Here is a 15953-nt window from a genome sequence, read left to right as displayed (position 1 = left end):
ATGACAAGACAGATGTTGAAGTTGGCTTTGCAGCCCAGAAGGAGAAGTGGAGATAAAGTCTGGGCAGGTGAGGGAGACACACTTTGGAGGTGAAGCTGGAACTGAGGAAGACAGAGCTAAAGGAAAAGGGTGAGAGCTCAGGGAACACATTTTCCTGTATTGCATTTTAAATTATTACTCCAAGACAGTGATTTTATCATGTAATTTTGATCAAATAAAATACATAAAAGAATTTCAAAATAATGCACCAAATTCTCTTTAAATTTTTTTTTTTAATTCATATCCTCTGCCTCCAGGACACCGAGGTGAAATTCTCTCCCATCTTCCTTTTTGTCTTTGCCTAGGGCTATTCTGCTAGCTGGTTTGGTTTAGGCTACCTGAGGCTGTCTAATACGCAGGACATATACCTCACCAGAGTCTGGTATAAATACTTATATATTTATTACCATGCCTTTCAAAATCATGTTGAATTGTCATCATTACAAAATAGATGATATTTAATAATTTGAAACAGATGAATCACTGAATATCAACAAACAGCACAAATTAATTCAGTGCTCAGGAATTTCTCTGAACATACAAAAACATACTAACACCATAGGCATAATTATTTGGATTCAGAAATAAGTGCATTTTGACTCAAGTCCTGTTCAGAAACTTACAATCATTTGTTGAATCCATGAATACACATTCCATTATTTTTTTCTTTCAGTAACTATCCCTTCATATAAAATTGTATAACATACTGTTTTTCACATTGAAATCAAGATTTATACGTGTTTTATATTCTTAGTCAATTTTCCAAAATGATTTACAATTCAATATATATAGAAATCCATGAATCTTGGAGGTAGGAGAAGGAGCCTTTCAATTTGCCCTGATATGTGCTTTAACAAGTGGGGTTTGGGAGAACAACGGATGAAAGGAGCCCAATGCTTCCAGTAACAACCACCACAAAAGTGGCTCATTAACTGAAAATGAGAGTATCATGATCTGGGATGCCATACTTTTCCTTATGCTCCTCAAACAATTTTCTCAGTTCTTCCAAGTACGTGTGGTGTAGCTGTTCAATCTCTTCCACCGTAGGATTCAGATTCTGAACAACAACGATGGGTTTTCCCACTGTAGTAAGACATTTAAAAAAGGCTTTAGATTAAACAATGGATATCTTTTCATTGATTCTATTAATTGCCTGCCAATGTGGCTCCAGCACCCCCTCCTCAGATTCCATAAGCGTGCATTAATAGGACATCATGACAATTACAAAAGTTCAAACTATGGGGAAGACTGCCTCCAAAGATTTGGGAACAGCTTAAATTGTGCTCCCTTCCCTGGAGCCCCCTGAGCAGAATTTACACCACTACACCCTCTCTCTACCCCAACCTAGCCATCGCAACAATAGAGCTGCCAAGGGGACTGACCCACTCAGTGGGAGATTTTCAACCCACATCAAAATTTCCCCACTCTGCCCACAGCTCCACCCAGTCCCGCCCATAGCTCTGCCCCCTGGTATACACTGTTTTGCAGCCAGCGGCAAAAGAAGTGGCCTCCATGAACAGTGGCAGCTGGAAATGACTTCATAAAATGTCATTTCCTGCTGCTGCTGGATAGGGAGGTCACTCAGCAGGAGATGACCTGCAAAAGCAAGAGACTCCCGCTGAAAGGACACATGTTACAGAATAGGGTGCAGGGCAGATTCACATGTAAATCTTAATTACTAAAAGCAACAGACTTGGCAGATCTGCAACAACAGTTAACTGAGAAAATGACTCCCTCCAGAGCCAGGTAAAATACACATCGTTATAATACTGGGTGGAACAGATTAACTAGGGTTTTCCCTCCACACTGGGGGTGAAGATACTATCTGTCAGGAGTGCTGGACATACTGAAATTAATATGAAAACCAGCTTGACATACTTAAACCAGCTTCTGACTCTATCCAGCTTTAGCCAGGTGATCTGACATCTAACTCCAGTTTTCTACACAGCTGTGTACACTGGTGCAACTGGACTACTGAGCCAACCCACAATTTTTTAATTAAAAGAAAACTGTCTCCTATAATAAATTGGACTGAAAGAATACCAGAGGGTCCATCTAAACCAATGAGCAGAGTTTGTTGAATAGGGGATCAAGGCAAAACGTTATTCTCTTGTGTCTCATGCCAGGGTCTTGTACCTCACTTGATTACATCCCTCAGCAAATTGAAGTTTGAAGCAAATTACAAAAAGAGTAAACCATAATACAAACATATAATACACAATGACCAATACTGAAGCAATCATAGTCAGTCAGTAAATTAACAGTAGACAATTCATGTAGCAATGATACAAGGAGATGAAAATCAAAGTTCAAGTTATATGGGCTGAACTTTTAAGGTAAGATTCCTCAAGGTGTTTTCTATAGACAGAGAGGGAAAATTTATAACAGGTCACCTCAGTTAACAAGACACAAAGGTGCATACGTTAGGACTATTTTAGTATATACTTAGCCAGCTTCGAAAAAAAAAGTTTTAAAATAATGTTTGAGAGGTAGAATACATAAGAAATGGTCAAGTTTTATGTAACCCTGGCTCTCTATTTTTGAGAGAGTTAATGCAAATTAAAGAGGGTTCTTCAAACCTTAGCATAAATCAGATTATAACAGTATACAGTGAGGAGCACATGGCAGCATTAAAGACATCCTGTATAAAAAGACTTGTCTTAAATGGACTATAGACGCCGAGATTGTCTGATGCAATGCACTTTTACTTTCTCTTACATAGACTCCAGCTTGCTCTTAAACTTGGATGCAGCCAACTAACCAGTAGGATACAATTATTTCAGTTAATAACCATTCCCAACTGATTTCAAATTGTTGGATATAAAAGGCTGCACAGATTTTTCAGTAATTGTTGTATGACCTCAGTGGTCTCTTGCAATCTAGGGTCTCTATCTTAAGCAACTTTATCTAGTAGACAACTGGTAAATTTATTGATCGAGATGCACAATACCACTTTTGGAAGAAAATTTTTGGATGGATTCCGAGTATAACTGTTAGAAAAAAAAACAAGTGCAAGGTGCATGCAAAACAAGGGATGACAATCACTAACTTTCTGCAGAGATACCGGTAATTGTTATTAGAAAAAATAAACAGTTTCTATGAAAAGTGTTTTGCAGAAAATGACAACTATTGTTCAATAGCTGTTTCATCGACTGCATTTGAGCTATGTTAAGATGAAATGGAAATGGCAGCTTGGGAATAAGAGGGTTAATATGAAGGTTGTCCATAAATTTTGTACAGAGGTAATCTTGCAACTGGAGCGCCATTTGTTTCATAGTAAGCCAAAAATAGCCTTGAGGTGTAGACTATCCCCCCCCCCCTAAATTCTTTAACTTAGCACCTAAAAGTTTATCTTTATTTCACACATTTGATATATCACTAATTCTGGCGAACAAGAGAAAAATGAACTCCAATGGTGGATAGGATACAACTCACAAACTATTCACATAATATATACAATAAACATTCTTATAAAATGAATAAACAAACACAAATTTTGGAGACAACTTCATCATGTGGGCAATCTCAGATAGGGGAATTCCAAAAACAATCTGGAAAAAATGGGTTTTGAGTAATACTTTAAATTTGGGAAAATAAACCAGATCTTATGAACTGAGGAATATCATTTCACAGTTTTGGTGCTATAACATAAAAAGTGCAATTCCTAGTGGACTCAAAACAGGTTTTTCTTGGTGGAACAGAAACTAAATGATGAGCATCTAGTGAGCATTGATGGCAGTGTGGACTATACAGAATAGTTAGTAAGGAAAGGTAAAAAGTACCCAAGTGAAGAGATTTATGAGTTAAGACAGAAAACCTTAAACCATGAACGATACTGTACAGGTAGCCAGTGCAATCTAATTAGTAAAAGGGAAGGTCAAATCTCCGCGCCTTACACAATACTTGTGCATATGAAATGCACATTCATGCACGTAAGTGAAGGCTGCTTGCTCGTTGATATTCTGCAACATACATAAACTTCCTTAGCCTGTAAATGCAAGGGAGGGTGTACATGTGAGCCAAACAGAGATGTGCATCCCACTTATGTGCACAACTTACAGAATACTGTTTACACATGTAAGTCCCGCATTTAGGCAATATCGCTAGGTCTACGGCAGACATACATGTTAAGTGTTAGTGTCTAAATGTAGGTGCACTTTTGCAAATGCAGGAGAAACTCCAGTCCTCACGAACACAACCACCAACAAAAAGGAGTGAGGAAACAAAAAACGAGGAAGCCAAAGTCGAGTAATAATTTTTAAAAACTTTGTTTTTTTCCAACGTGCTGTAGATGTACCATCAAAGGACGCCACACTGCCATGTTTCGGCAAACGTGCCTTTATCAGGAGCCTCTAGCATGTACACTTAATTGTAGCAGTCACAAAGTTGACAAATTTATCACATCAAGCTGAGCTACACAGAGCAAACAAAAGTGAGCAAACTAGCTGGGCCCACATTTAATATGTATATTGAGCAGCTGTCAACACTGCCGAGTATATGTTTAAGTAGCAACTGAGCCTAGCAAGATGCGTGCTAAATTCAAATTGTAGCCAATTAGTGCCAATTGATTAGCATGCAATTATTGGCACTAATTGATTCAAGTAAATTGTGCATATAAATTGGGCACACGGTCAAATTTGCGCAAGCAATTTTGAGTGCTATTTAGATAATTTGAGAGGTTAATGGCTGAAAATTACCACTAAACAGATAAATGTTTTCTTTCTTCTCCAAAGCTAGTCCCCTATTACACATAGACTGTGTAATATAACTAACCTAAAAGGCAAATTATGCATTCCCCACCTCCAGCAAACACATAACTTGCTTTTTAATATCAGATTTGCATGCACTTTCTCATGAATATTCATTGTGGATATCCCAAAAACCTGACTGGCTGGGGTGCCTCCAGGATCAAGTTTGGGTTAACACTGGTTTAGTACATACCAGAGCCAGAAGCGGAGCCAGGTTGAAGGCGCGGGGGAAGCGAAAGCGGACTTCCGCCGGCGTGAATTTTAAATGCAACACATTGAGTAAAAAATATGTGCTGGCAAAAGTCCGTTTGGGGGAGCAGCCGCTCCCCTGGCGCCCCCCCCCTAGCTACGCCACCGACCAGAGCGCATGAGTGGACATGCAGGTACTTACCAACAGTGTGAATAGGCTTTCTGTAGGGTATCAGACCAAAGCTGTACTGGAATATTCCTCTAGCGTGGAACAGTGGCAAGGCAAACCCCATTATTTTCTGCAATCGCTCCTGGACAGTTCGCAGCACAGATCCTTTTGGGTTTGCAACTTGCTGAAACAGTTCATTTTCCCCAAAGGAAAACACTGGAACCAGATGAGCCCTGGAAAACCAAATAAGCTAGTGATATGGTGACACCACCTGTGCTGGAGATGATCAATTTTGCATTTATAAGTAGTATGTTTCTTAGATGTTAAGGAGAACATATCTATTTTGGATGTATGGCAGGTAGCAACTCGGATGGAGACCATGTTGCAAGCTAAGGAGACATCATGTGATTTCACTAAAACAGACTTCCAACCAAGTTCAGGAGGTGAATTCTAGAATGGTCTAGAACAGGGGTGGGCATCCTAAGGCCTTGAGGGCTGCAACCTAGTTGAGTGTTTAGGATTCCCCCAATGATGCACTGCCTCCTTGTTTGCAAATGATTTCATGCATATTCATTGGAAACAGCCTGAAAAACTGACTGGTTTGCGGGGACCGAGGCACCTAGTCTAGAACCTCAATTGGCTACTTTTCAAGATGCAGGGTTTACAGATTTAAATAATAGTTTATTCGTACATTGTAGAAATGAAATGTTGAAAATCAATGTAACTTCAATAATCTTTGTGTTCTTAAATTTTCCTTGTATTTGTTTATTAACCCCTGGTATTTTGTGTGGGAAGAATTTCAGATGTGTTACATCTAACAGGGATCAGATTTTTTTCCAATATACACTATTTTCCTACTAATAAGTCAGCAGAGGCTACGGAAGGCATGGGCTATGACACAATAGCATCTTGATCAGATTTTGATTTAACTAAATTCCTAGAAATTTCCCAGATGAAATCACTTCTGGGTAACTTTTGTTACTTATACTGATGTTAAGTCTTTAGGGTAATTTTTGCTTTTGAGAAAAAAAAAAAGCCTACAAAATGTTTCCAGACATGGCTTGGTCCACGCAATTGAGGCCTATCCAGTCTGCCCATCCTCAGTAACCACTAACTCCTACTTTTCCTTAGGGATCCCACATGCCTGTTCTATGCTTTTTAAATTCTGACAGTATTTGTCTCCACAACCTTCACCATGAGGCCACTCCACGCATCACCACCCTTTTCGTGAAAGGGTATTTTCTTAGTTTTCTCCTAAGCCTATTTCCTCTTAACTTCATCCTACGACCCCTCGTTCCAGAGTTTTCCTTCATTTGAAAAAGGCTTACGTCCTGTACATTAAAGCTACTGAAGTATTTAAATGTCTCTTATCATATCTTCTCTCTCCCACCCAGCGTATAAATGTTGAGTGTCAGAAGCTTGTCCCTATATGTTTTATGATGGAGACTGCTCACCAATTTTGTAGCCGCCCTCTGGACCGACTCCATCCTGTTTATATCTTTCCGTAGGTGTGGTCTCCTGAATTGCACGAACAACTCTAAATGGGGCCTCACCAGAGACTTATACAAGGGCACTATCATCTCTTTTTTTCCTGTTAGTCATCCCTCTCCTTATGCACCCAAGCATCCTTCTGGCTTTGACCATTGCCTTTTCTACCTGTTTGGCCACTTTAAGGTCATCAGACACAATCAACCTCAAGTCCCGTTCTTCTTCCATACACAGCACTTCACCCCCTATATTGTACTGTTCCCTTGGATTCTTGTAACCCAAGTGCATGGCCCTGCATTTCTTAGCATTAAATCTTAGTTGTCAATTATTGGACCATTCTTCAAGCTTCGCCAGATCCTTCCGCAAGCCATCCATACCCTCCGGGGTGTCCACCCTATTACAGAGTTTGGTATTCACAAAGAGACAAACCTTACCAGACAGGCCTTCCTCAATATCACTCATAAAGATGTTAAAGAGAGCCGGCCCAAAGACTGATCCATCCACTGATGACATCCCTTTCCTCAGATCAAGCTCCATTTACCACTATCTTCTGTCTCCTTCCACTTAACCAGTTTTTGCCCCAGTCAGTCACTTTAGGTCCCATACTGAGGGCACTCAGTTTATTTATCAGTCGCCTGTGCAGAACAGTGTCTTGGATAAGAATCGGTAAAATCTTAGACAGCACAATTAAACCTAACAGTTGTTCTGGCAGTTATGTAGAGATTTGGTGTCTCCTGAGATCTCTCTAGCATTTTTTTTTCTGCTTTCCCTCTCTCGTTTCTAAACATGGATCTGTATCTGGGCATATTGATGTGTACTTAAATCAGGGCTCAAGAAATACCGAATGCTAGGTCACCATGGTGCCTAGAAATTGCATCCTGGGATTGTAGTTACAATCAAAGCAGTTTACATATAATGTACAGGTATTTATTTTGCACCTGAAGCAATGGAGGGTTAAGCGACTTGGCCAGAGTCACAAGGAGCTGAGGTGGAAATTGATTCCAGTTCCTCTGGTTCTCAGGCAACTACATTAACCTTTAGGCTACTCCACTTCTTTTTTTTGGCAGACCTGCCTCACATATAGTAGGTCTCTCAGGTCTGCACCACACAGTTCAAGTTGAATTACAGTGCAGAGTGGGAAATGTGCTATTTGTGAGGTACCCTTGCAAAAATCAAGATAAGGACATTTCTGGGATAAGCAACATAAAATGCATTGAACTTTTTCGTGATCTTGCCAGGTATTTGTTTGTTTTTGTTACATTTGTACCCCGCGCTTTCCCACTCATGGCAGGCTCAATGCAGCTTACATGGGGCAATGGAGGGTTAAGTGACTTGCCCAGAGTCACAAGGAGCTGCCTGTGCCTGAAGTGGGAATCGAACTCAGTTCCTCAGGACCAAAGTCCACCACCCTAACCACTAGGCCACTCCCTGGATTGGCCACTGTTGGAAACAGGATGCTAGGCTTGATGGACCTTTGGTCTGTCCCAGTATATATAGAGACAGACACACAGAAATGGTGCAGATAAGAGACTGAGCAAAGACAGGGGCGAGAAGGGGTATTAATGAGAGAAAGACTGATAGGGACCCAGGCCAAGGTGATAGTTGAAATAGAAAGACAATTGCCTATTTGCTTCACCTACCAAGGGGGTACTGTTACACAGTTGACATGCTTTAAGAAGGAAGACTGCTGTCTTCTGCCAGAGATTTGCTGAGGCACCTTAAGAGACTGATTTACTAGTTTCCTTGGCCACAGACACATAATAGGGAAAGAGCCTCAGTAAATCAGTATCCAAAAGAACTACTGCTGATCTGGGAGTGAATTCCCCCCTCCTCCCAATTCACTGGGGACAAATATTGGAGGGGGGGCGGGGAAGGAGGAGCGAGTGTGGTCTCACCTGCTGGCTTCTATATTTTAGGTGGGCTTACAGATTTAATGAAAATTTGTCAGGATCTGAATTAATTTTTTTCTTTTGCTATTTGTGTTATATACTCCACTATTGCTTATAATGTTCCTTTGGGGGGTTTTGTTTTTTGGAAGTATGGATTTATTATGAAAAAAAAATTACATATTTCATCTTAACAGGATCCCAATGCATTCTGGAAAATGTGCTTAATTTATAAACGGAAAAATGAACTAACCACCTCTAGGTCAGATGGGCTAATCTATTTTCCAATGCAAGGAAACTGCATGACAGAATCAGCTATTATTATCCTGTTAATATCATTTCAAAAGGCAGGCGTTCACACATGATTTAAGTTCAGTGCCAACATCACAAATCTGCAGCAAGCTCCAGCCAAACTAATGTCATCAGCAATGAACATGCCCAGGTACAATGTTCAGTGTTTGTACCATAATGGAATTCATTTGCGTCCTTTATGTTCTATTGGTAGAAACAGGTCACTCTGAATGGAAAACTAAACTAATGGCCATGAACTTGTAGATGGCGGCTGTATTAGTTCCTCTGGCCATAAAATAACCACATTTCCCAACTGAAACCACTAATGCGTCAAAAAGTCTTCTCTTCCCTCCAGTGAAATGTTATTTCCTCCACACTGACCCAAAAAAAGGGGTAGGAATGGCCACAACCCCCCCCCCCCCCCCCCCCCCCCACAAATGCTGCAGGATGGAAACCAGAGCCTTTATTCCCTTCTCAAGGGTCCCTTTCCTGATGATGCATTATTTATTTATTTAGATTTTGCTCACACCTTTACAGTAGTAACTCAAGGTGAGTTACATTCAGGTACTCTGGATAGTTCTCTGTAAGTTTGTACCTGAGGCAATGGAGGGTTAAGTGACTTTCCCAAGGTCACAAGGAGCAGCAGTGGGATTTGAACTGGCCACCTCTGGATTACAAGACCGGTGGCTCTAACTTCTAAGCCACTCCTCCACATTATTATGTCGTACTGCTGAGTTTCTTTAACAGTTACTATTAGCCTAGTGCTCCAGAGCCACTGCCTTTTGGTGTTGTACAGCCTCAGTGCTGTTTATCAATAAAGGACCCCTGAGAATGGCCCATCTGCCAAAACACAGCCTGTGTTGGGTCCAGCATTGCTTTTTGCATTTATCACTGTCTGGACTACACCATTTGGAACGAAGGCTAGTTTCTATGCTGCAGTATTTGTAGTTTCTTTGTGGCCATTCCTACCCCTTTTTTACAAGTTGTTTTCTTGTGGGAGTGGACTGGTATCCTTTTTTTTTTTAAGTTATTTCCTCCATACTGAACATTTCTATTTCAGCAATATTTCCTTTTTCTTGTGAAAACTGACAACAGCTATCAGGTTTGTTTTCAAGTTTCCAGAACAGAAATCAGAAAGAGAATGTATTTGGATTCCACTGTAGCTCAGCAGAGAGTTTGGTTTTCCTACAGGAAGTGTAAGAGTCAAAACAATAGGGTTATGGTTTACTTGGGGGGGGGGGGAGGGGGACAGGTGAATGTTAGGGAGATCCGCATAGTAGACTCCAGCAGGAGAATACATTTCAGAACTCAGACTCATCAGGAAGCATCAAGAACTAATTTCCTGCAGGAACTGGACTACACTCTTATAGTTTATCAGAGGGATCTAAGTAGGACCAAGGAGAAGAAAATAGTCACAAGTAATATCTTCCAGGGAAGGGGTGTCAATTCATTTCAATGTCTGACATTTACTTTCAGTGGGCTCGCCAAAAAGGGAGGGGAGGATCTGCATAATGTTCCATAGATTTAGATATTAAAAATAAGGCAAAATTGTTTACTTTACAAAAATAAAGGTGTGTTCTAACATATTGGTGCATCCAATTAACTTGGCCTTGTTGGAGGAGGGTGAGAGAAAAGGAGAAGCGATCTAAGGCAGCAGGGCAGAGAAGGGCAATGAAGGAAGGACAAAGGTACAGAGCAAAGAAGGATGAGGGAACTGGGGAATAATCTTTGATCAGGGAACAGAATCCTGAATCAGGAGACGAAATCTGTATAGCCAGTCCCATAAGCCTCACTCTCTCTCCCTCTCCCCCCCCCCAACTCTGCTACACCCTCTCTCATCCTCTCTCTCTTCACCAAACTTTCCCCCCATCAACATCCCCTCACTCTTGATCTCCCTCCTATAGCCTCTCCAGTTATTTCAGTCTTTTACCCCCTACCATATTCAGTTCACTCACTCTGGTCTCATTCCCCCTACCACACAACCCTTTTTAGTTCCATAACTTTTGTTCCCCCACCCTTATTCCATTACCTCCTCCCTCTGATCCCCTCACTCACTGTCCCATTTTAAAAGACCTAACCACACCAGTGGAGAGAATAGCAATGGCAAAATCAGGACCAAGTTGGCACATTACTAACCAAAGTTAGACAGATAGCAGTCCTCCTCTTCCTTCCTAACTCAAGCCAGACCATTTTAGATTGTTAGGAGGAAAACAAACACCACAGCACTTTGGGAGGGAAAGGGGGGAAAGGGAATGGGACTTGATATACTGCCTTTCTTTGATTACATTCAAAGCGGTTTACATATTATATATATAGCACTTATTTGTACCTGGGGCAATGGAGGGTTAAGTGACTTGCCAAGAGTCCGGCTCTACTGCTCAGACCCGGAAGGTACGCTTTAATGTCCCACAGAAGTCCAATGGAGAACACAAGAGTGGAAATGACCAGATAGATGTTCCAGGGATAATTTCTCTAGGTCCTTTATTGTCAGATACAATATATCAAAACAAATAGTGTGCAGTGTTTAATGAACTGACCCTACACAGGCTGCATTTCAGCTAACGAGCTTTCAGCAGGGGTCATATATAACATGCTACATAGAACCAGACCAAAAAGGAACTGGTTGACGGACAGACACCAGAGGGTGGTGGTCATAGCCGCCGAGAGGGGGGGGGGGCAGGGGGGACAAAATTCCCCGGACCTCCAAGGGGGGCCTGGCGCCGCAGTCCCACCCACCCTCCGTCGTCGACCATCTGCCCCTGCATTGAAATTGCTGTCTCACCTCCGTGAAAGCAGCGATGCAGGCAGCAGATCGCCTCCCTTCGGCCCTCCTTCCCTCCCTGTGTCCCGCCCTCGTCTGACGTAACTTCAGCAAGGGCAGGACACAAGGAGGGAAGGAGGGCCGAAAGGAGGTGTTCTGCTGCCTGCAGCGCTGCTTTCATGGAGGTGAGACTGCGATTTCAATGCAGGGGGCCCGGCCCGGTGGCGGGGGGGGAGGGGGAAGCAGTGGCTGCGGCGACCTCGGGGGGGGGGGGGGGGGCAGCAAGGGCGGGGCCCCGAGCCCGGCCCAGTCTCTCGGCGGCCCTGGTGGTGGCTAATGGAGTTTGGATGAGGGAAAGGTGAGTTGTGGAGTGCCTCAGCGATCGGTGCTGGGGCCGATTCTGTTCAATATTATTTTGAGTGACATTGCTGAAGGGTTAGAAGGTAAAGTTTGCCTTTTTGCGCATAATACTAAGATTTGAAACAGAGTGGACACCCGGAAGGGAATGGAAAACATGAAAAAGGATCTGCAGAAGCTAGAAGAATGGTCTAAGGTTTGGCAATTAAAATTCAATGCGAAGAAATGCAAAGTGATGCACTTAGGGAGTAGAAATCCACGGGAGACGTATGTGTTAGGCGGTCAGTCTGATATGTACGGATGGGGAGAGGGATCTTGGGGTGATAGTATCTGAGGATCTGAAGGCGACGAAACAGTGTGACAAGGCAGTGGCCATAGCTAGAAGGTTGCTAGGCTGTATAGAGAGAGGTGTGTCCAGCAGAAGAAAGGAGATGTTGATGCCCCTGTATAAGTCGTTGGTGAGGCCCCACCTGGCGTATTGTGTTCAGTTTTGGAGGCCGTATCTTGCTAAGGATGTAAAAAGAATTGAAGCAGTGCAAAGAAAAGCTACAAAAATGGAACGGAATTTGCGTTACAAGACGTATGAGGAGAGACTTGCTGACCTGAACATGTATACCCTGGAGGAAAGGAGAAACAGGGGTGATATGATACAGACGTTCAAATATTTGAAAGGTACTAATCCGCAAACAAACCTTTTCCGGAGATGGGAAGGCGGTAGAACTAGAGGACATGAAATGAGATTGAAGGGGAGCAGACAAGAAAAATGTCAGGAAGTAATTTTTCATGGAGAGAGTGGTGGATACTTGGAATGCCCTCCTGCAGGAGGTGGTGGAGATGAAAACGGTAACGGAATTCAAAAATGCGTGGGATAAACATAAAGGAATCCTGTTCAGAAGGAATGGATCCTCAGAAGCTTAGCGGAGATTGAGTGGCAGAGCCGGTGGTGGGAGGCAGGGCTAGTGCTGGGCAGACTTCTATGGTCTGTGCCTTGAAAATGGCAGATACAAATCAAGATCAGGTATACACATAAAGTAGCACATACGAGTTCATCTTGTGGGCAGACAGGATGGACCGTACAGGTCTTTCTCTGCCGTCATCTACTATGTTACTATGCAATAATGCATATAGTGAAAAGCCTGCAATGTTGTAGCTTAAAAACCTCCAGTAATAAGGACAAACGGCAATTTGTACAAGACGTTATTCGCATCACAGAGCGTTTTTTTTTTCCACTGGGGACCATATGGTGTTTTAGCAGCCAGGATGTTGACATCTTCCTTTAGACAAGATTTTTTCACCATAATATAACTGATTTGTTTGACCCGAGGCAGGCCTTTTGTGCTGAAACACGGCCGTGTTGGGTCAGTTTTATCCTTTTTTACAATAAAGACTTTTATACTTTGATGTCCTTTCTGAGTCCGCCTCACTCTTTTGTTTTGCAGTGCGCGTGCACCGAAGTCAGCGTATGACAACCCAAAAGGAAACCTGGATCACAAACAGGTCTGGCAACACAGGATGATAACACTGCTCAAGGCACTGCACTGCTGCCACTATCCCCTCTTCCCCCTTACAAGCTGAGATGAGGTGGTAAAAGAGGAAGAGAACAGCTGTCACTTCCATCACTATCGCTACCTTTACCTCTGGTCGCTGATGTACCAAGTCAGCTCCGCTGCCACGATCAGGGCATGAAATGAAAATACCAGCTGAAAAATTACTTGTTTTCTGACACAAAACAGCTTTTGGATTTATAGTGCTAAGGAAGAATAGAAGACTCAATTATGGCTCCTGGAAATAGTTACTGTATAGGCTGGCTGGGATAGCTGTATCGGGGAATTTCGCTTTATTTTCAGACTATTTTCCGTTTTGTGTCCCCCCCCACCCCTCCCGATCCTAGCTCCTCTATTTTCTGACTTTTTGGTTGAGAGATTTAACAATTTGATTTCTTCTAATTTGACTACGGTATAATTCTGATTTGTATTAAAACCAGAATAAATTTTAAAACAAACAAAACAAACCCAGGCTGCCTTGTGTCCTGCTCATATAGGCTAGTGATAAAGCCCCAGACACTGATGGAAAGTCTGCTGTGAGCCATGGTTGACACTCTTATGCTAGGGGTTATCTTACAAAATTAAGCTGTAGATGTTACAATGTCATCTAAGTTGGTTAACATGGTTTTCCAAATTATCAAGAAAATGTACTTGCTCAGGAGATAGTCTTACTCAAGAAGAAAAAAAAAATCACTTATGAAAAGTATTCTAAATTGATTCACACCATTCCAACAGGAGACAGACCTGGCTGGATAGGAGTAGCCCTGCCATTTTTTTCATCTTGCTTAAGTCAGTATTTCTAGGCCTCATGTATAAAGTTTCCAAAATACTACAGGAAATGTATGAAAAAGGTCTCTAATGCTCATCATCATTGTGTGTTGGTCACTGTCTGCCACACTCCTGGGCTGACGAACTGAATATTTACTGATCAACTGCATTCCTTAGGGTCTGTTCTCCGTATTAAGGAAAGAAATTTTTCAGAGAGCCAATGTACTTGCAAAGTATTTTCAAAGTCACGTAAAACCAGAACCAAGATAAAAATCAGAGAACAGATGACAACTGAATGCAGAAAGCAAGGCAAGACAGAGAAAATGAAAAACGAGCATAGAGGACTTCAAAGAGCAGACAATAGAAAGGTAAAAGCTTTTCAGAGAATAGCAGAAGCAGGGCTATGGAGTCGGAAGCAATTTTGAGTGGAGTCGGTAAAAATCAACTCCAACTCCAGACTAAAAACTTACACCATAATATATGTTACATTTATCATTTTATACATAGACACTATGTATCTTAGTCCTGGATTTAAAGTACTGGTAAATAAACACTTTAGATCCAGAACACAAACATTTAAAGCCTAATATAGTAGGAGCTGGAATCGGTATCGGAGTCAGACAATAAAAAAATAGAGTTGTCATACTCAAAGGATTGATGTACTGACTCCACAGCCCTGAGCAGAAGATAGGCTGAAAGATTCAATAAGGACGATACTGGGCAACAGACCTGTGAACTGCTACTTTTTTTTTTTTTTTTTAACAGATGTTGGTTGGGGGGGGGGGAGGAGTCATTTAAACAACTTTGAGAAGTCTTATGCTAGTTAGCTAAAAGACAGGTAATATTTCTTCATTTTTCCCTCCTCTTTGCACTGTTTTATCTTAAAAAATAAAGGTAACATACCCATGTTTTAAAGCCACTTTGATAAACCCTTTTCTTTTAAGGATACTCAGAGTTAAACTTCCAGGATGGGCGTCCAAAGACTCTTCTGCACCTCCAATGACAATGATTGAGATGTTTCCACCTTCCTTATGGCTCAGCACGTGTGATACACTTCTCCTGGAAGCAGACACTATTCCTTCAGGGGACAAAAAAACAGCACTAGTCACACTGCAGGCAGGCAGACCCTACAAGAACCACCAGTGCGGTTTTATCCACTTTGGTGGCAAATGGATTTTGGATCTGGATTTTAGATTTATTACTCATCTTTTCCAAATCAGAGCTCAAGGCGAGTTACATATTCAGGTGCACGTCAAATTACACTGTGTGTGTTTATATCAAACATATAAATGGCAAGAGGCGTACTCACTCGCAAATGCGCAGTAGAGACCCTCTCTGTCCCGCCCCTGCGTCAATACGAGATGAAGGGGGCGTGACAGAGAGGGAACCTGCGCACCTGCGAGTGAGGGAACCACCGTCGCCACCGCTCCCCCCCCCCAGGGTTGCCGCTACCGCTCCCCCCACCCACCCGGAGTCGCCGCCGCCACCCACCCACCCACCCTCCACCTGGCCCGGGTACCTGGCTTCACTATTCAAACCGCCGGAACGCAGCACACAGCTCATCTGAGCTGCCGTTGGCCTTCCTTACCTGTGTCCCGCCCTCGCCGACGTTACGTCACACGAGGGCGGAACACACGTAGAGAAGGAAGGCCGACGGCAGCTCAGATGAGCTGTGTGCTGCGTGAAGCCAGGTACCCGGCCCGGGTGGAGGGG

The 15953-nt window shown here is 42.5% G+C and overlaps 1 protein-coding gene across 1 annotated transcript in view; it reads right to left on the bottom strand.

Annotated features, from left to right (window-relative positions):
• Nucleotides 1-323: 323 nt before the first annotated feature.
• Nucleotides 324-15953, bottom strand: part of MOGAT1 (monoacylglycerol O-acyltransferase 1) — a 36683-nt gene continuing 21053 nt past the window's right edge. The window contains exons 4-6 of the mRNA XM_030216913.1: nt 15144-15318; nt 5179-5378; nt 324-1122 (exon numbers count right to left, since the gene is read on the bottom strand). Of these exons, the coding sequence (XP_030072773.1) occupies nt 968-1122; nt 5179-5378; nt 15144-15318 (530 nt within the window). The 3' untranslated portion in view covers nt 324-967. The remainder of the gene's footprint in view (nt 1123-5178; nt 5379-15143; nt 15319-15953) is intronic.

This window comes from Microcaecilia unicolor, chromosome 10 (genome assembly GCF_901765095.1).
Source record: "Microcaecilia unicolor chromosome 10, aMicUni1.1, whole genome shotgun sequence".
Classification (NCBI taxonomy): Eukaryota; Metazoa; Chordata; class Amphibia; order Gymnophiona; family Siphonopidae; genus Microcaecilia; species Microcaecilia unicolor.
This window is presented reverse-complemented; position numbering and strand designations above follow the sequence as displayed.